General features: G+C 47.6%; 1 protein-coding gene across 3 annotated transcripts in view; it reads left to right on the top strand.

The window, feature by feature from the left end:
• The window catches only part of PLXNC1 (plexin C1), a 155600-nt gene that overhangs the window by 85495 nt on the left and 50675 nt on the right, over positions 1–19430 (top strand). For 2 of the 3 annotated variants that reach the window (XM_021092759.1, XM_021092757.1), the window contains 9 exons: positions 3221–3360; positions 6731–6910; positions 9358–9442; positions 9580–9705; positions 12634–12837; positions 12960–13145; positions 15511–15613; positions 18831–18932; positions 19246–19349. In XM_021092759.1, the coding sequence (XP_020948418.1) occupies positions 3221–3360; positions 6731–6910; positions 9358–9442; positions 9580–9705; positions 12634–12837; positions 12960–13145; positions 15511–15613; positions 18831–18932; positions 19246–19349 (1230 nt within the window). The remainder of the gene's footprint in view (positions 1–3220; positions 3361–6730; positions 6911–9357; positions 9443–9579; positions 9706–12633; positions 12838–12959; positions 13146–15510; positions 15614–18830; positions 18933–19245; positions 19350–19430) is intronic. The other variant, XM_021092758.1, reaches the window with a different exon arrangement.

The following is a 19430-nucleotide window of genomic DNA, read 5'->3' as shown; positions in this document are numbered from 1 at the left end:
GAGTTGGTCTTTTGTTTATACTGCATTTTTTTTTTTTAATGTTTATCAGTAAAAATAGAAAACACTTTCTTTGTAGGAACCGTGGCTGCCTAGGACAGTCTTGTCTTTTTTTAATCTTGTATACTCGCACTGTTTATTTAATGAAGTCCTCTTGGTAGCTCTTTAACTCACTTATTAAGATGAAAAGAGGTTCTCCAAGCAAACAAAGGACAACTAATCTGACCCTCTTTGCAAGCAGACTCCAAGCGTCTGCTTTCAAGAGATAGGCTGGGGCTGGATTCCATCCTAGACTGCCAATGGAAACTTCTCTAAACAATAAGGTTTTAAAGCGAAATCCTTTTGAAGTGGCAGGGCTCTCTCTTCTTGGGGGGGAAGAAAAAGTTAATAAGGCGACGTGGCGGGTCCTCTGATGGCATTTGTAGAGCCCTTTAAGGAGCAAAATATAACCCCCTTGAGAAAATCTTTTTTTAGCTTCGTTATAAGGCTCTCTTTATCCTCTCCTGAGAGCAAAGTAGCAGCATTTACTTGGCATGTTTGAAATTTTGCTGGAGCAGACATCAACAGCCTAAGAGGTGAGAAGGGCTATCCGGAAAGAGAGCTGGGAATCTTTACATAAGACCTCTTCCCTCCCTAAGAAGATAGAGGGCCCACTAGTGTGGGGCTCGGCAAGTTTTTTCTTCAAGGAGCCAGGCGGTAAATATTTTAACCGTGTGGGCTTTTTAGCAAGTGACAGACAATACGCAAATGAGGGATGTGGCTGTGTTCCCCCAAAAAACTGTATTTATGGACACTGAAATTTGCATTTCATGTGTTTACATGGAATATCGTTCTTCTTCTGATGCATTTTCCTGGGCTGTACGAGAACGAGCGATGGACTGGATTTGGCTTGCTCCAGGCAAATCCAGGAGTTTACCAATTCCTAGCATGGGACCCACAGATCAGGCATCCCCCACACCATCTAGTGCTGTGCTGTGACTCCTGTAGGTGGTCAACAGATCCTTCTTCACTTAGCTGTCATCGTGTCAGAGCAGAGCAAGCCTTCTGCTGTACAACACACACTTGACATTTGCAAGGGATTTATCTTGAAGTCTTTGCTAATCCCCCCCCCCATTCCAAGTGCCACTCTTGCAGATAATTTCCCCCTATAAAATGCAGTCAACTCTAACAGAATAATTAAAGTGACCCTTTCAGGCCCTTCGTGATTCTTTAAATACAGGGCTAAAGTCCTTTGCTAAGTGATTAAAATAAATTCTGCCACCGAAATCAATTCTCTGTCGCATTACATCATTGCTGTGATGACATTAACGATGGATTTACCTCGATCCGCAAAAGCAATCCATGGGGATAATGAGCAATGGCGACCGATCTACCATATAGCACCTGTTTGTCAAGGAGCAGAATGATAAAACATCCTTTCGGCAGGATGGGCAGCCCAGCAGTGCAGCACGGCCGTCATGATGAGCATTAGACATACAAAGGAGCAGAGACTACTGGGCTGCTTCAAGAGCCAGGCAGTAGGCAGGGGCTGCACATAACTGAAGCTCACCCAGTGCCTCAGGTGGCTTTTTCCTAGATTTTATCCTCTAGATGGATATGTTCGGTGTTTATGGTTTGGCCACATTGCACATGATTAAGCATCGCTTTTAGCTGGTGGTCATTTCCATATATCAAGAGTGTGAGTATGAAAATTCACTCTTTTTTTTTTTTTTTTGTCTTTTTGTCTTTTTGTTGTTGTTGTTGTTGCTATTTTTTGGGCCGCTCCCGCAGCATATGGAGGTTCCCAGGCTAGGGGTTGAATCGGAGCTGTAGCCACCAGCCTACGCCAGAGCCACAGCAACGCGGGATCCGAGCCGCGTCTGCAACCTACACCACAGCTCACAGCAACGCCGGATCGTTAACCCACTGAGCAAGGGCAGGGACCGAACCCGCAACCTCATGGTTCCTAGTCGGATTCGTTAACCACTGCGCCACAACGGGAACTCCGAAAATTCACTCTTGCTAAAGATCTGCTGAGTTTATATTGGCTAGAATCTTAGCATCTTATTGTGTTTTCTTGCCATCTTGTAGAAGAAAATAGTCTTGCTGGAAATGGTGCACAAAACAACTAAGTGTCCAAAAAAACAGACAGTGGCATCTGTAGGAGAAAAGTGAAAGAAATCAGGATTGTTTCGTCTTTTTTTTTTTGGTTTTTAGGGCCGAACCTGTGGCATACAGAAGTTCCCAGGCTAGGGGTCCCATCGGAGCTGTAGTCACCAGCCTACACCATGGTAACACAGAATCTGAGCCACGTCTGCGACCTACACCACAGCTCTCGGCAATGCCGGACCCTTAACCCACTGCGCAAGGGCAGGGATGGAACCCACATCCTCATAGGTACTAGGCAGATTCATTTCCCCTGCACCACAGTGGGAACTCCAGGAAGGTTTCGTCTTTGAAAAGGAAAATGATTCTGGTCATCAAATAAAGGGCCTTTTTTAAAAGGGGAATTTGATTAGGTGTTACAAATAGAGAAGTAAAATGTCTTAATCTAAATGATACGGGGCCCCACTTATTAGGTGATTCCAAGGGAAACTCTCTTGATAAAGGGCTGATAGATCTTGTAATGGGTGCCAAGGAGGAGATGGTGCTCTTGCAAAGCGTGGAGGGAAAAAGTTGGCCACGTAGTTTAGGCATCGAAGTCCTTGATGTCAGGTGACTTAACAGCTTGACTTCTAGAGACTTTTTTCCCCATGGTATATGATTCAAATAGCCTAAGTGAAACAAACAAAAAACAAAGAACTGCTCTCTTGGGAATTTATCCAGAACGGCATTTATTCCCACTTAACGAGTCGGTGTTTGACTTAGAGTCAGTGGACTCCTGGTCTTTTCCTTCGTTTTGTGATGCTCTGAGCCTCCGGGGGCTGTACTGCAGGAAGCAGTTTTGAGACTGTAGCGATAGCTCACTCTTGCGACAGAATGTCACCACTCTTCAGCTGTATTTTCAACTGTCTTGCGAGACAAAGACTAATTGGTTTGACCTCATGCTGCCGCATGTTGCGAGACACGGGTCTTCAGCACTCTTCCTTGAATTCATTGATTTCATTAAACACTGCCTGTTCGGGTTTGCAAAAATGTTGTGATTTCCCAGCGATTCCTTCGAACTGCAATGCATAAACAGATGTTTTGGACCAGTGCCATTTCTTAGCTTTGATCTTGTGTTTTCATCCTTTATTTCCAATAGGTCTTCCGCATTAGGTCCATTGAGCCACAGAAAATATCGACTTTAGGGAAAAGCAACGTCATCGTCACGGGAGAAAACTTTACCCGGGCAGCTAACATCACAATGATCCTGAAAGGAACCAGTACTTGTGATAAGGATGTGTGAGTCGAACTATTAGTGATGTATTCTTGGTCATGTAGTGAAAAGCTAAAACTTATACCAGCGGACTAACCCTGTGATTCTAACCTTTATACAGTTCATCTATTTCCATGAGCCAAAGTGAGCCAATTAGTCTGCACCTTGGATATCATTTCAATAAGTAATATAATTTAAACACCACATTTGAAGTTAATTGCGGGAGAGTGAGTGGTTCTTTTCCCATGTTAGGGAAGAAGTTAATTGCAGGAGAATCTGTTCCATGTTGTTCCCCCCCCCAAAAAAAATCTCAATGGACAATAATTCCCGGATATTGCCTGGAGGGGGTCTTGATTTGGTTTTCATTAACAAAATCAAATATTTTGAGTAGCAAACATCATTTGAAAGAAGAAGCACTTAGAAAAATAGTTGATGGAGTTCCCGTCGTGGCTCAGTGGTTAACGAATCCGACTAGGAACCGTGAGGTTGCAGGTTCGGTCCCTGCCCCTGCTCAGTGGGTTAACGATCCGGCGTTGCCGTGAGCTGTGGTGTAGGTTGCAGACGCGGCTCGGATCCCGCGTTGCTGTGGCTCTGGCGTAGGCTGGTGGCTACAGCTCCGATTCGACCCCTAGCCTGGGAACCTCCATATGCCGAGGGAGCGGCCCAAAGAAATAGCAAAAAGACAAAAAAAAAAAAAAATGTAATAAAATGAGAACAAGTCAGCTTTAAAAAAAAAGAAAAAAGAAAAAAGAAAAGAAAAATAGTTGAGAAGTTCCCATTGTGGCTCAGTGGTTAATGAACCTGACTAAGAACCATGAGGTTGCGGGTTCAATCGGTTCGATCCCTGGCCTCGCTCAGTGGGTTAAGGATCCGGTGTTGCCGTGAGCTGTGGTGTAGGTCACAGACACAGCTTGGATCCCAAGTTGCTGTGGCTGTGGCGTAGGCTGGTGGCAACAGCTCGGATTCGACCCCTAGCCTGGGAGCCTCCATATGCCATGGGAGCAGCCCTGAAAAGAAAAAGAAAAATAGCTGAGGCTCTCAGAAGTTGATGGGGAAGTAGGGCTGCTCTTCCCATGTATTAACCCAGCGCTGGAAAAAGACCTTTTCTGATCCATTTTATTCTTTCGTAGCCTTCTCTTTATTGAGTTGGTTTAGGCTCCAATAATAACTACCTGGAACATACATTAGTTTAAAAAAGAAGAACAAAAACACCCCAATACAAACATCTAGTCATTGCGCCATTGAAGTGGCATTATTTCTTTGACTCCTTGCTCCTAACACGTCCTTTCAATGAAACTTTGAGAGCAGAACATTTCTGTGTTTCATTTACACGTTTGTGCAAATGTTATCCCCCCTCAAAAGAGATAGAAGAATCACGCCGTAATAGACCAGGTGAGCGTCCTGCTTGTTAGCGTTTGTGAGTGTGGGCTCACGTGAAGTCAAAGAAGTGACAGTCTCCATGAACCATAATTCGGAGCTTGCTGTCCTCATGGAAGTGCATTGAAAACAATCCACTGTTTTGGTTCTTAACTACGAGAACAGATGTGGACGACATTTTAATCTGCCACACTTACTTATGAAATGTTTTGTTTTAATTCATTCACTGCATATAGCGGCCAGCCCTTTCCCCTCCTAGCAGTAGATCTGGGCTGTCTGTCATTTGGATGAAAAAAGCTGCACATGGCAGCTCTGCTCTGGTCTGCTCTTTACCAGAGTTACCGAGCACACATTAGTGGCCATATCTATGTGACATAGGTATTTTGGTACTGTTTGTCCTGGCTCAATACCTCCCTGCAAAAATCTTTCCTTTTGTGGGGCAAAATCTGTGGAGTTAGACACCTGTGTATTCACTGAAAGGCAATCAACACCACTGGAAAATAAGTCGTTTTTCAGAGCATTACCCTGTTTCTGACTCTTTATGCTCTGATTGCAATTCCGAATGTGTCTGGAGATCCTGCAGTTATTAAATTAAATGACTAAGAGACCTTTCTGCATGTAGCATTTCAGTAACCACATCTGTGTGGTGAACCCAAGGTCACGAGCGGTACATATAATACCCACTGAATCCTATATCGGAGTTCGTGCCGTAATCCTAAACTCTTTCGATACGGTATTTTTTAAATGCCTAATTATTCTGAAGAGAAAATAAAAGAATAGCAGTGGAATGACCCACCTTTCTGCCCCTCTGCTTCCAAAATTGATAAACAAGTTTGAATTTTAATGATCAGCCGTTTTACGGTGAATTTCCTAGAGCTCAGCTGTGAATATAAAACCTTAGAATGTACATCCGAGGTGGTATAAGTACACACTGGCACAGATGTTTCTCCAATTTGCCTTATTGTTAGATTCTATTATTGCTACTTAAAGGCTACATGCGCTAACATTAATAATCGCACACGTAGCCTTTAAGTAGTGATAATAGATTCTCGTGGGGCATAATTATATTGAGCATTATTCAGACACAACCACGTCTTCATGACTGGTGCTTTAGAGGGTCGTGGTAGACGTGATATGTAGAGGAAGCTTCGGGCTACAGAGGGATGTTGGAGACGGTTTGGCTTTGACGCGTGCAGGGTGTGCAGGGCTCGCCCTGCGGCTTTGGGGAGCGCCCAGGACAGTCCCAGCCGAACTCCAGTCTGGAGCTCCTCAGAGGGCCGCCTGGCTCCCATGCTCATTGGGTCTGAGCCCCCTGGTCTCTTGGCATGGACTTTAGTCCCGAGCTCTCTGCTCTTGGAATGGCAGAATCTCCCTCTCTGCCCAGCGTTGGGTTGTACCCTCACCCCTACCCTGTGCTTAATGGAGACATCTCTTTATTCACGCTTTTCATGATGGAAATTTGAAGTCACATGCCAGAGAGGAGAGTGCAGTGAACTTCTCTGTAGCCGCCCTCCAGCTTCAAGGCTGAACTTTTTGTCAGTCCTGTTTCATCTCTCTCTTCTGTGTTTTTGGATGGAGGCTGGGGTTTTTTAAAGCATATCCCCGGATATCTCACCTTATCCTTCCACTCATAAGTACTTTCAGGACACGCCTCTAACAGATAAGGGTAGTGCCATTAGCGTCGATGACAAAATGAATGGCAATTCCTCAATACACTTTAATACCCAGCCCATGTTCCACTTTCTATGAGGGCTTCTTAAAGGCAAGGATTGTGTTTCCTTCTTTCCCCGCTTCTAAGGGAGATGAAAATAAAAACACTAAAATGAGCAGGAAAGAAGAGGAACCTGGCCCCAGATAATACCAAGCTGAATGAGTGGATCTTAAATAATCGGCAGTTGCAGCTGTTCGGATAGTTTGTGAGCTGTGGTAGTTCAAGTGAAATTCATATCCTGTTGCCTGGGGGAACTACTGTGCGAAGCGTCTGTGTCCTCAGAGCGTTCTTTTTCTGCCCCTTTCTAGGATACAGGTTAGCCATGTGATAAACGACACCCATATGAATTTCTCTCTTCCATCAAGCCGAAAAGAAATGAAGGATGTATGTATCCAGTTCGATGGCGGGGACTGTTCTCCTGTGGGACCCCTGTCTTACATCGCTCTGCCCCACTGTTCCCTCATATATCCTGCGACCACCTGGCTCAGGTACATTCTGGGGCATGCTTCTCTCTCGTTGTGGTTAAAAAGGTCACACGCACAAAGATCATGTATTTGACTCAAATCTAGAAATCATCGTCATATCTAAATGCTCCCCCCAAGAATCCTCTGTAGGGTTTATTCTTAAAAAACAGAGGCATACCTGATAAACAGGTTGCTTCCTGTCATCACAGGAAATACCAGGGGTACTTCCTGTTTTACTCTTAGCCATGGCTGCCAGGAAACTCACCGCCGAAATACTTGTTCAGACCCTGGTTTCTCTTCAGATCATTTAAATCCTGGGAATTTTAAAGTGTTTGTTCAGTTGCAGTAACTAAGCCTGGATTTCCCACCCATGACACAAAGCTGCTTCTTTCTTACATCTTTCATTGTCTAACCTTTTAGAGTAAGCCGTTTTGCATAATTTGAGGAAATGTTGGGAGCTAAGTGAAAAGCCGTATCTGCATTTCAAAGAGACTCTCTGAGTGAGAAGACTCCCTAAATTCCAAAGAACCTCAGATGACTCCATTATATTGAGGAAAAAAGATGCTCCCCCGGTTGAATTTAGATTCACCTTTAGATTTTGGACTCGAACCCTACAGATGTTTTCTTCACCTAACACAGCACGAAGCTATCTTTCAAAGTTCTGTCTAGATGAAACTACAGATGAAGGTTTGTTTAAAGAAAAGAAAAGAAGAAGAAGAAAAAAAAGCAAGTTAAAAAAAAAAATCACTTCTCATGTTTAAGATGAAGTGACACGTGGATTATTAGGCTGCTGGGCTGCCCTAACAAAGTACCACAGACTGGTTGGCTTAAATACCAGAAATGTATTTCATCAAAGTTCTGGAAGCCAGAAGTCCAAGCTCAAGGCGCTGTCAGGGTTGATTCCTTCTGAGGCCCGTCTCCTAGGCTTTTAGGTGGCCCTCCTCTGCCTGTGTCCTCACGTGGTCCTTCCTCTGTGCCTGGCTGTGTCCTAATCTTTTTTTTTTTTTAAATAAGAACACCTGTCATATTGAATTAGGGCCCACCCTAAGGACCTCATTTAACTTTAATTACCTCTTTAAGGGTCCCATTTCCAAACACAGTTACAGGCTGAGGTCCTGGGGAGGCGGGGCGTTAGCAGTTCCACCCATAACAGTGGCAGGAGGAAAACTGAAATTTCCAAGCCAAGGCTGTAGCATGGCCCTCCCTGCTGGGGTCTAGTTCCCTCCTATACCTCAGAGCAACCACGGATGCCGCCCTCCCCACCTGCCTGGGGTCTTGCACCTTTTGCCTCAGGAAGCCCTTGTAGACATAGGGATCCACCCCGGGTGGCCCTTTTTATTGATGAGGAGACGGATGTGGGGCATTCAGACAGCTTGCCCAGGCCCTGGGCAGTCTAGCCCAGATGCCAGTCTAGCCTCACCTCCTCACCTGGTGGCAGTCTGAGCCACCAAAGTTCTGCTTTGCCAAAAAATAAGAGGCTTCTCCATGTCCAGGCGCCGGAGATGTTCTGAGCCTGTGTGTCTCGGTTACTCCCAGGCAAGACCGTGGCTTTGCAGTCTGGCCGTTGGCACAGATCACTTGGCTTGGTTTTCTAGTCATGACGACAGGCTGGCATGAGCCCAGCTCGGCCCTTCCCCTGTGGCTGGGAGGTTCAGGGCTTAATGTCTTCCCTCTGCCCTACACAAATTGCCCTGCTCGTGCCCACCTCCTGGTCTTGTCATCATGGGCTCAGCTGGCTGACAGAGCTGACCCACCCAGGCTCCTGTCCCCTGGAATGAGTGTCTAGTGACCTATGCGATCGGGGTAGGGGGGGGGAGGGGAGGGCAGCCAGAGCTGTGGACAGCTGTTGATTTCACATCTAATGACCACTTTGCTTATATGCAATTATGTGCTAAGAATATGTATAATCATTTGGCCGTGTTTTGGAGAGATAGAACATAGCTGTTATCAATGTGGTTTACCAAACAGGAATTTAGACTTGTAATGTCATTTATAACTTTACCTTGTCCGAAGCAGCCCCTATCTCCCTACATAAAATATAGTTGGTAGGTTGGAAGTTGGATTTTTAAAAGTTGTTAGACTGATGAATTTTTGTATAGATTAAACAGCCATCAAACAAAATTCTGTTTAGCGAATCCTGAATGTTCAAAGTACAGCTGATGATCTAACTATCTGTGGCAACATGACACACCAAAACTCAAATGCCAGAAAAGGATTTGGGCTGTTTCCTGGAATTCAAACAGGATCCATCCTGAATTTTCTTATTTACGTATCTGAAAAACCATGACTCTGTGGCCAGGATCATTAGAAGACTTGTAAACGTGTCCTGCACTTGAAATTAACATGAATTAATTTGCATTCAAACATAGCTGAGTTCAGTATGAAGCCGGAATAAATGGGTCACTTTATCCATACATGCAAAATGCCTGTGTGTTTATCTCTGAAACTCCTCCTTGCTTTTTTCCTTGCAGTGGCGGTCAACATATAACCATCATGGGCAGAAATTTTGATGTAATTGACAGCTTAATCATTTTACCTGAACCGAAAGACAAAAACGTAAGTCTGCAGCTGCTCTGTCGTGATGGTTATTTTCAAGGACGCCTTTGTTTTCATCGCACTAAATTATGTTGAGGGCTATTTTTTATTCCCATGCCTTTGTGCTATTATAAGCTTTTGCCTGTTGCATGCCATAGGATGCATACCATCTGTGCTACCACGGAACTCCTGAGTCCGCAGACTGGCAGTGGAGTCTCTCCAGTTGTGGCACAGAGGGAAGCGGGCTGACCTTGATGCGACGAGACCTGCCGCTTCCTCCCAGGGTGATTTGCCGCGGGGTCCCTTTGCTGAGACGGTGTTGGGGAGCGTGTGTGAGGAGGCCTGGGGGGGTGGGGGGGCTGAGCTTGGTCTGTGAGGAGTAGGCGGTGGTGGACCCCCTGCCCACAGTCCGCTTCGGGTCCGAGGCACAGGGACCTGCTCAGGTCCCCTCCTGTGCGTCTCCTTCCCTTGCTCTTGTGTCTTTGACCTTGGGTGCCTTCTTTCTGACTTCACCTCCTCACCTGGCATTCATCTCCCTGCGGGGGGGCTGGTCCCCACACCTCCCTCGTTCTTCCCCCAACACGAGTCACACACGGGCCTCGTCACGGGTCATGACGGAGCTCACGTCCGTGCCGGGGCCCCAGAGCGGCCTTCTAAGCTCTTCTCAAACGCCCTCCCCCTTCGTCTTCCCCTTCTGTCCTTCCTTCGTGAGAGATGTGGCGATAACAGTTTCTCGGAGGCCCAGCCAGGCCATTTCCTGCATAAGCTGGCACGTCTGCATGTGGCCACAGAGCTGGCCTCTGACTGGGACCAGTGTGGCTTCAGGCTTAGATCCGGAAGGGCTTCCTATGTCCTCCTGAGAGCCTCGTCACACGCCTGTCCACATACTGACACCCTGCAGAGGCAGTTTCAAGACTCCTTTTGGGATGGATTCCAGGCCAGGTCTCCACAGCGCCCACACATCCTTTGAATATGTGGATAGATTGACCCTCTGACCAGGGACTTTGCCTGCATTTGTGGGTGAACTTGTTCCCACCCCACATCCTGCCCTGCAGGGCTATTCCTAAAGCAGGTGGAATTTATTGCGCTCCGACTGCGGACAGACGGTTTTGCTGGGCGCAGAAGCAAAATACGAATAAGAGCATCCCGTTGCCTTCGCGGAGGGACATGGCTCACCTACTCTGGGGCCGAAGCTGGAGAGCACAGGGTGTCACTGGGTTCTAGGTCCTCTGATTCTCTTCCAGCTCAGACACCACCGCCGCCCCAGTCCAAGAAGGCGCGGTGTGTGTTCACTGGAAAGAGAACTTAAAATCGGGCAGGTTTTGTTGTTGTTGTTTGGGTTTTTTCATAATGATTTTTATTTTTTCCATCAGAGCTGGTTTACAGCGTTCTGTCAGTTTTCTACTGTACAGCAAGGGGACCCAGTTACACATACGTGTGTATAGTCTTTCTTCTCCCATTATCACACTCCATCACAAGTGACTAGACAGCATAGTTCCCAGGGCTATCTATACAGCAGGATCCCATTGCTTATGCATTCCAAAGGCTATAGTTTACATCTGTTAACCCCCCACATGGGGCAGATTTAAGCATGCCTGTCGAGCGGAGCAGGCTGGGTCCGACTTGGACAGGTGGAGGCAGGGAGGTGATTTCAGGTGCGAAGGAGACCTGCTGGGAATACCACTGAGTCCTACTCCGCTGGAACCAGAGGGTAGGTCGGGAATGAGCCAGAGGGATGGCTGGAAAACCGCGTAGGACCCGGAGAGAGCATCAGACTAAAACTTGGCCCCTGATTCTGTCGGCAGTGGGCGAGCAATTGCAGATCTTTGAGCAGGAAAGCGATATGGGGACAGGCGCCCTTTATGAAGGTTATTTTGGCGACAATACACAGGATCACACGGAGAGGCCGTACCTGGAAAAAAGGCTGGGAGTCAAATCAGGATGCCAGCGCGGATCCCCAGATGCATCTGAGCGGGGGGCAGGGCCCGTGGGCTGCGTGTTCCGTGGGGCTGTAGACAGTTTGGCAGGTCTAGAGTGTGGGGAGATGGTGGAGCTGGAGGGGACCAAGTCGTCGTGGTAGCCTCATCACCAGAAGGAGGAGGGACCCCATGCTGGGGGTGGGGGCACCAAGGCCGAAGAAAGGGGCACCTAGGGTGGAATCTGGAAGAAGAGCTTCATTTTCAGGAGTGAAGGAAAGTAAGACGGCCAGGGAAGGTGGCCGCGAAGTTGCTTGGAACCTAGAAGAAAAGAGCATTTCGGATGGCGAGAGCTGGTCCGTGGAAATTTAGAGCGTTGAGAATAAGGAGGTTAGGGTGACCCTATCACCAGTAACCTTCTAGAAGGCATCTTCAGTAAAAAGCCAGCCTGCTGGGGTTACGGCTGCTGAGAAGAGAGAGGCCGTGGGTTTCGTGGTTTTCTTCATGTTGCCAAGCTGTGAACAAGAGATTGAGGGCAGCAGTGTGGAAAGGGGTCAAAGGGGAAGGGAGGGTTTCGCTTGTCCACGTCTCAGCTCTTTGCATCATATTTTCCCACCTGTTGCTTCTTGCTACCCTCTTTTTAAAATTTCACTGTTAGAGAGCACATCACCAAGAGGAAAACTCCCCCCCCGCACCGCCCGAGCAAAGTTCTGTTCGCGAGTTTTCGTTGCTCTCCTTTGGGACGGCTGTCACCCTCCCCTCTCCCAGGGCCTTCCCCTGCCTGTCTCTCTGCATACCTGAAAACCACAGGGAGGTTCCCCAACAGGAGCGTCCGCCAGCCGCACTCAAGCCTGCAGCCAGCCTTGCCGAGGGACCGGCTGCTCCCTTCCTGCAATTCCGGAGACTCAGCCTCGAGCCCTTGAGGGACACACGGGCCCGCTGGGGCCATGTCCCCCCTTTTCTAGCTTTATACTTCTTTTCCCATCATATAACATTCTGGTTGCGGTCATTATTGCTACTAATATCAATAATCGCATCCGCATCTGTTGAGTGCTTTTTTTGCATGGATTTGCAAGCCTTTTTGCATGGAAAGTCTCCTTGCATTTGATGAGACCTCACCTCATTTCATTTAGGGTTTTCAGCCCGGTGAGGCAGGTGGTACTGTCATTCCCCATTTTACAGAGGAGACAGCAGAGGCTCAGAGAGAGGTTCAGTTCCCCAGGTCACTTAGCTCTTCGAGCCCAGAGCTGGAATTCATTAACGAAGCCATGCAAATGCTCTTTTCCTCTGCCTTAGATCTCTGAATATTGCATGGCAACTTACTGCAGATTTTCAGCCCCCAAGTTAAAGAGTTTAAAAGGGCGCACCAATGTCACCGTGAAGCTCCGAGTGCAGGAGACCTTCTTGGATTGTGGAAGCTTGCAGTACCTTGACGACCCCAGATTTACAGGGTACCGGGTTGAGCCTGAGGTGGACACAGAACTGGAAGTAAAAATTCAAGTACGTCGCTCTCATTTCAAGGGGGGGTGGGGTGGGGTCCCCTCGACTGGAAAGGCGTGCTCGTGTTTGTGAATTTGCACATGGGCCCTGATGTCTTCATCTTCGCCTTTTGCTCTTCACAGAAAGAAAATGATAACTTCAACATTTCCAAGAAAGACATTGAAATCACTCTCTTCCATGGAGAAAGCGAGACGTCAAATTGCACTTTTGAAAATATTACTAGAAATCAAGATCTCACCACCATCTTTTGCAAAATTAAACACATCACTTCTGCAAACAGCATTGCCGCCTCTTCCAAGAAAGTTCGAGTGAGTCGCTTGACAGTCCTACCCATTGGTTTTCCCTTCTGTAGGGGCATTCCTTGGCTAAACCAGAAGCCAGGATAGAATCTGTTATGGGTCTTTGGATCTCACTTTAAGTGAAGAGAAAACTGGTATCGCAGGCCCAAGCTTTATTCTTCCACGTGTCTATTCAAACGTCAAAGCACTGAGCTCACCATTGTTTATACTACTAATAAGTCTTGATAGCTTTTGTTCTAGCTATACATTTAGACTGTGGCATCTGCAAGCAGAATCTCTAGACTCATTGATGAACGAGCTGTCATTCTTTTCCCAAATGCAGAGGTGACATGTCTTAGCGCAAACCCAGAATGGGGGCCTCTCTGGCACACGGAATGTGGCTCTGGAGTCTGTGGAGACCAGATAATCTCTGGGCCAGAGGCTTCCTCCACCGTGAAGTCATGCTTGGTGCATTTAGTCTTTTCCCCGACATGGTTGAGGGTCCCGGGGCTGGTATGTTTATGTCCCACGATAAAGACATGAGACCATGGGGAAGGGAAGCCCAGTGGAAGCCTCCCTTTGCAGTATTCACGCTGCAGGAGGCTCTGCACAGTCTTTAGCCCCCTCCTCCCAAATGCTTTATGATCTGCAGTCGTAAATAACTGGATAAAGGACAAGAAAAAAGAACATCAGACCGGAAGGCAAAACGAAAAATGTTTTCACGGCCCAGCTGCACCGGAAAACACCTGAGTGGCCTTAGATAAGTCACCTCCACTTGTCCAGCTCTTGCACGGTTCAGGTAGTCGTAATAAGTACCCAGTTAGCAACTAAACTCAGAAGTGCTCCCTCTGTGGCCAGTCGGTTGAGAAGAACCAATGCGAGTGTTTTCCATTGCTCACAGTTAGTTTCTCAGGACCTGTGCTGGGATAGGGACATAACAGAAAAGAAAACAGACGCCACCACCCCCAAAAGCCGCCTTGATGGAGCTTGCCTAAAGAGGGGTGCAGTAGAGAAAACGAATTGAAACTGAGTTAGATGGGGGCTGATTGTTAGGAAGAAAAATGAAGCTGGGGTGAGGGACACAGCTGCAAGGTTTACGGTGGCGAGCAGCACAGGGGTCCCGAGGAAGATGCCGTTTGAGCCAGGACCTCAAGGAGGCAGGGGAAGGAGCTGTCGGCTCTCTGGAGTCGAGTGTTCTAGCAGCGGGAACCACGGGTTGCAGCGTTCCTGAGCCAGGGGCCTGCCTGATGCAGTGCAAGAGAAGTAAACGAGGGGAGAAGTTCCGAGGAGGTTAGGCGGTGAATGAGGGAGGCAGAGGGAGCTGATGGATCACTGGGACTTTGTGGGCCATTGCGAGGACTTGGCTCGGAGTTCTGGGAAGCCGCCAGAGGGCTGTGAGCGGGAGAGCCACGAGCCCGCTTACTTACGTGCCAGCAGTTTCATCTGCACAACAGCTCTCCAAAGAGGCACCATCCACATCCCATTTTAGAGACGGCAGAGTGAGGACGGCAGGACAGGGGACCTCTGTTGTCTCCTCTGTAAAAGGGGGATGACAGTACCACCTGCCTCATGGGAAATGAGATGAAGTCTCATTAAATGCAAGGAGACTTTCTATGCAAAAAGGCTTGCAAATCCATGCAAAAAAAAAGCACTCAACGGATGCTGATGTGATTATTGGTGTTAGTAGTAAGGAGGCAGAACTGGAGCTTAGAACCTGGGCTGTGTGGGTCCAGAGTCTGTGCTCCTACCCCTTGGCTCAGACACCCGCGCAAGGGCAGCCACGGTGCCAGGGCAGAGGCGCGCCTCTGCACGTCGATGTATGTCGACCTGAAAATAAGGCTTAATGGAGAGTTTCCCTTTTCCAAGATTTTACCAGAGTTTTGTAACCAAAACCAAGCTTGGAAGAGGGGATTGTCCAGGTAGCATGGCCAAACTGGTTTTTTTGTTTGTTTGTTTGTTTTTTGCCACCGAATATGCTTCCTTCAAAGTAAGCCTGTCAAGGAAACACAAGAAGTAGAAGAGATAAAAAGTTGGATCCCTGCCTTAGTGGAGGGGTAAGAGGGTTTCTTAGCCACAGGTTACCACCTCTTTATTGCCCCCATTCCTGCAGCTTAAACCCTCCAGGGCAGAGAGGACCAACGCATACATTTTGAAGGTCTAGCCCAGCATGTGTCAACTGCCGGGAGCGAAATCTGGAAACCAGGGCACCGGGAGTCTTCTCAGTTGGCTCAGGGTCATGCAGTGAATCTGCCCAGAGACGGGACTTGAGCTCAGATAGCCTACCTTCCTTGCCACCTCTTCTTGCATCTTGGCGAAAACCGCTTGAGGGGGAAATTGTGCGCCTAGATGTGGGGCCCACCTCGACCAGGTCTGATGACCCTCCTTGTCTCATCAGGTCATACTGGGAAACTTGAAGCTTGACGTCGAGCGGGAATCCGTTCTCTCCACTTGGTATTTTCTGATTGCACTTCCCGTCTTGCTGGTGATTGTCATTTTTGGTAAGTGCCCTGTTTAATTTTGTCAGAGAAATTATTCCCTGGGGGCCTCTCCGCAGGCAGGAGGACTCTGAGCTTTCAGGGGCTGTTTGCTTCAATTAAGTGATCGATGGATGATGCAAACTCAAATCAAAACTTTAGGACAGGAATAAAAGCTACATGTCGAGGGTTTTCTAAACATTTTTTAAGGATGCTTCATTAATAAAAGGCTAGATCACAAAGACAGTATCTTGATACTTGGGACATATGATCGACTTTGCTTCCTCCATCCCATGCATGCATGGTGGTGACAAATGTCCCATTTACATGACGTCCTCCGAATTCCTTTGGGATTTTGGACTTCCAGGACTCGGTCATCTCATCCTGCCTTCTCACCCCACCAAACCCCACCCCTCATGCCCACGGCAGCTCTGCCTTTCCTGGCAGAGCTGTATTTTGGATGTGCGATTTGTACCATCTATTAAAATGTTCCAAGGCTCATCCAAACGGAGGGGTCCCGTGGAGGTTGCTCACTGGATGAATCCGGCCCACGGATGTGTTTTGTTTGGCCCATGTGGCATTTTTAAAACTTTGAAGCAGCTGAAAACACTTTAAAATTAGGTGTTTCACATTCTTTAAAATCTTTTGAACACGTGCAAGGCCTGGATCATTGGACCCCCCTTTTCCCAGAACACCTGCTTGCGGGAGCTGAGTAGCAGCTGCCTGTGGAGAGGGGTTTTGCCATAGTCTCCACTACTCCCTGCTGTCTCCACCCAGGCCACCCCACTCATCTGTGTACCTGGTCCTGGTGGCCATTCAGTTCTTGAACTCTGTTTCTGAGCTGCTTTCCACTGCAAGCTTCTCCAAGCTCCGTCGCATTTCATATTCCTTGACTTAACTCAGGCATTGAACAGAAAGGCGAATTTTCTGTTAATGGTCGCTAACATCACCTTCTACGTATGCTTACTCTCTCATTCATTCGTCCATCCCTGCATCCGTGTACCTGGTGTTCATTGAGCACCTGTTGGGTTGCTGATAACTGTGCCAACCTCCAGAGCTCTGAGTTAAATCCTGGTCCCTTCTCTTGGGGAGTTCCCAACCCAGCAAGGGTACGATTTTGTGTATGGCTAGACTAGCCTACTGGAAGGAATTCATTTTGCAGAGACCCCATTTTTCCCCTGTTGGTGATCTTTCCAGGTGTTTTTAATGCTCTCCTCAAGTTGTTCACCTCTATGGTGCATCTAGAGTCCAGAATGGGACCTGCTGTTTTGATAAAGTCCTGGCTGGTGCTGGCTTCAAATAAGCAGATTACTTGTAAACGCTCAATGCCGAGCTCGATCCGGGGAACCCAGCGATGCTCGCTCTAGAACTAACAGCCTCAGCATGCAATCACAGCCACTCTGTGACTTCCTAGAAACCTCTGATCTCTCCCTGGCTGGCTGTGACTCTCCATTCCTCTCCCTGTGCTTTGGTTGTAGAGCTTGTTTACGGTCTTTGAGATGAAGCGGGCTCCATCTGACACATCACTTTTGGTTTCCTTGGTATCCACAAAGCCCTTTAAAATCCTCATCCCTCTCTTACCATGATTCCAGGGAGGCATGTGTCGTGAGCCGCTTGAGTAAGTGCGCTCTCACTCTGTCAATCACATCATTAGTGAAAACGCTAAACACACCTGGCCTAGAGCTGCCACCTACAACCCCCCCCCCGCCCCGACTCCATCCCCTGCCACTGTGGCTTCCCTTAGAGACCTCAGCCAGAAAAAGCTCACTGCTTTATGGATGTGGCCTGCTAGCCCTCTCTGCACAGTGAGCTGGTGCTGCCTAAAGGGCAGCCTCGGGACCAACGGCCCCAAGTGATGCTCCTGGAGAAAGGGTTCCATAGTCAAGCAAATTTGAGCATCCCTGTCGGTGCTGCCCTTTCTTGAAGCTGCACAGCACACGTTATGATGAAGCCTGATGAATTCACCAAGCGGCCCAGGGCAGGACTGTATGGAATTTTGTTTCCTCCAGCATCCTTCACTTCTGCTGGTAAAATCAGGAAATTCCTATTCAAAGAGGAAAAACTCTCTAGAATAATAATAATAATTGATATTAAGGGAGGTCAGTCAGAAAGAGAAAGGCAAAGACCACATATCATTACAGGTGGAATCTAAAATAGGACCCACATCTGCATAGCCATGAAACCAAAACAGACTCACAAGTAGAGAACAGACTTGTGGTCGCCAAAAGGGCAGGAGAGGTGGAGGAGGGAAGGGTTGGGAGTTTGGGAGTAGCAGGTGCAAACCGCTCTCTATTGAATGGATAAACAACAAGGTCCCACTGTATAGCGCAGGGAATATATTCACTAGCTTATGATAAACCGTCCTGGGAAAAAGCATATGAAAAAGACCGTATGTCGAGCTGGGTCACTGGCTGTACAGCAGAAATGACAACATTGTAACTCAACTACGCTTCAATAAAATAAAAAAAAATCATGATAGTTGACCATTGTGGTGTATGCTTTTTCAAAAACAAGACCTAAATGCTTTCCATGAGTTACTTCCTGGAATCCCGTGAATATCGCAAGGAGGTAGGCACCTTGGCAGATGAGGCAGCCAGGCACAGAGATGCTGAGGCACTTAGCCGAGGCCACACAGCTGGTCAATGGCAGAGCAGGGACGTGAACCCGAGGGCTGAACTTGTTCCATTTGCTGCCTCTATGGCACAGTTAGCACCAAAATGAAGTGGAGAAATAAGCAGTGTCCAGATCTGGGGGTTCACGGCCGACCGCTCATCCCATCACCCCATTCGACCTATGCAAGGTTGGCTTACAGAGCTCACTGTGGATGTGTGGTTTTTTCCTGCATTTTGCGGCTCCACTTTATTTCTCTGGAGATGTTTAGAAACATGACAAAAGAACGGTATAGATAGCCTGCGGCTGTAAGGAAAGTGGGCTTGTTTCATTACTTTTCAGCCAGCTGGGATCTTTGGTTACAAGCGAGGCTTATTTGATTTCGTTTTTACTCTTAGGATGCGCAGGGTTTTCTCCTTCTGGTTGTTTTGTTTTTCTGTTGCATTTGAGCATCTCGAGAGCAACCCCTCCCCGGGAATTTTTCTTCTTACAAATTCTCTCTCTCAAACGCGAGCATCCTTCTCTCTCCCTGTGTCTCGTTCTCTGTGGCAGAAGGTAAAGCTCGGCTCTGTGTTCCTTTCCGAGTTTGAAGTCCGCCTGTCGGTCTCACGCTGGATCTCTCTCTCCTCAGCGGCCGTGGGGGTGACCAGGCACAAATCGAAGGAACTGAGTCGCAAACAGAGCCAACAGCTGGAGCTCCTGGAGAGCGAGCTCCGGAAAGAGATACGTGACGGTAGGCTCCCAACTTGTATTTGTAGAACAACAAGGCTTTTTTATTGTCCGTCTTTTTCTTTTTCTCGGTTACCCTTGAATGGAACCAGTCACAGTACCGAGAACTGTTTGTATAATCGAAGACAACTGAACAGCAGGGTCTAGGCCTGGCTTTGTGTTTTATTTCAGTTCTTCTTTTGCAGCCAACCACGTAATTATCTATTGTTTCTTCTTTAATGAAAACCAAGGTCAGACTCCGTGTTAGACAAAACAGCAGAAGCTCTCACCCATTGTTTGTTGAGTTAAAATCTTGCTCTGGGGATTCTGTTGTGCAGGCTTTGCTGAGCTGCAGATGGATAAATTGGATGTGGTTGATAGTTTTGGAACTGTTCCCTTCCTTGACTACAAACATTTCGCTCTGAGAACTTTCTTCCCCGAGGTAAGAGCATCGATCATATGCCTAAGGTTGAGTCTTGAATAATAATGAAGGAGCTTGTTGCTCTCATCAAAACGGGTGTGG

The sequence above is a fragment of the Sus scrofa genome, chromosome 5, assembly GCF_000003025.6.
Source record: "Sus scrofa isolate TJ Tabasco breed Duroc chromosome 5, Sscrofa11.1, whole genome shotgun sequence".
Taxonomy (NCBI): Eukaryota; Metazoa; Chordata; class Mammalia; order Artiodactyla; family Suidae; genus Sus; species Sus scrofa.
The sequence above is the reverse complement of the archived record's forward strand: the minus strand, read 5'-3'. Positions and strand labels throughout refer to the sequence as shown.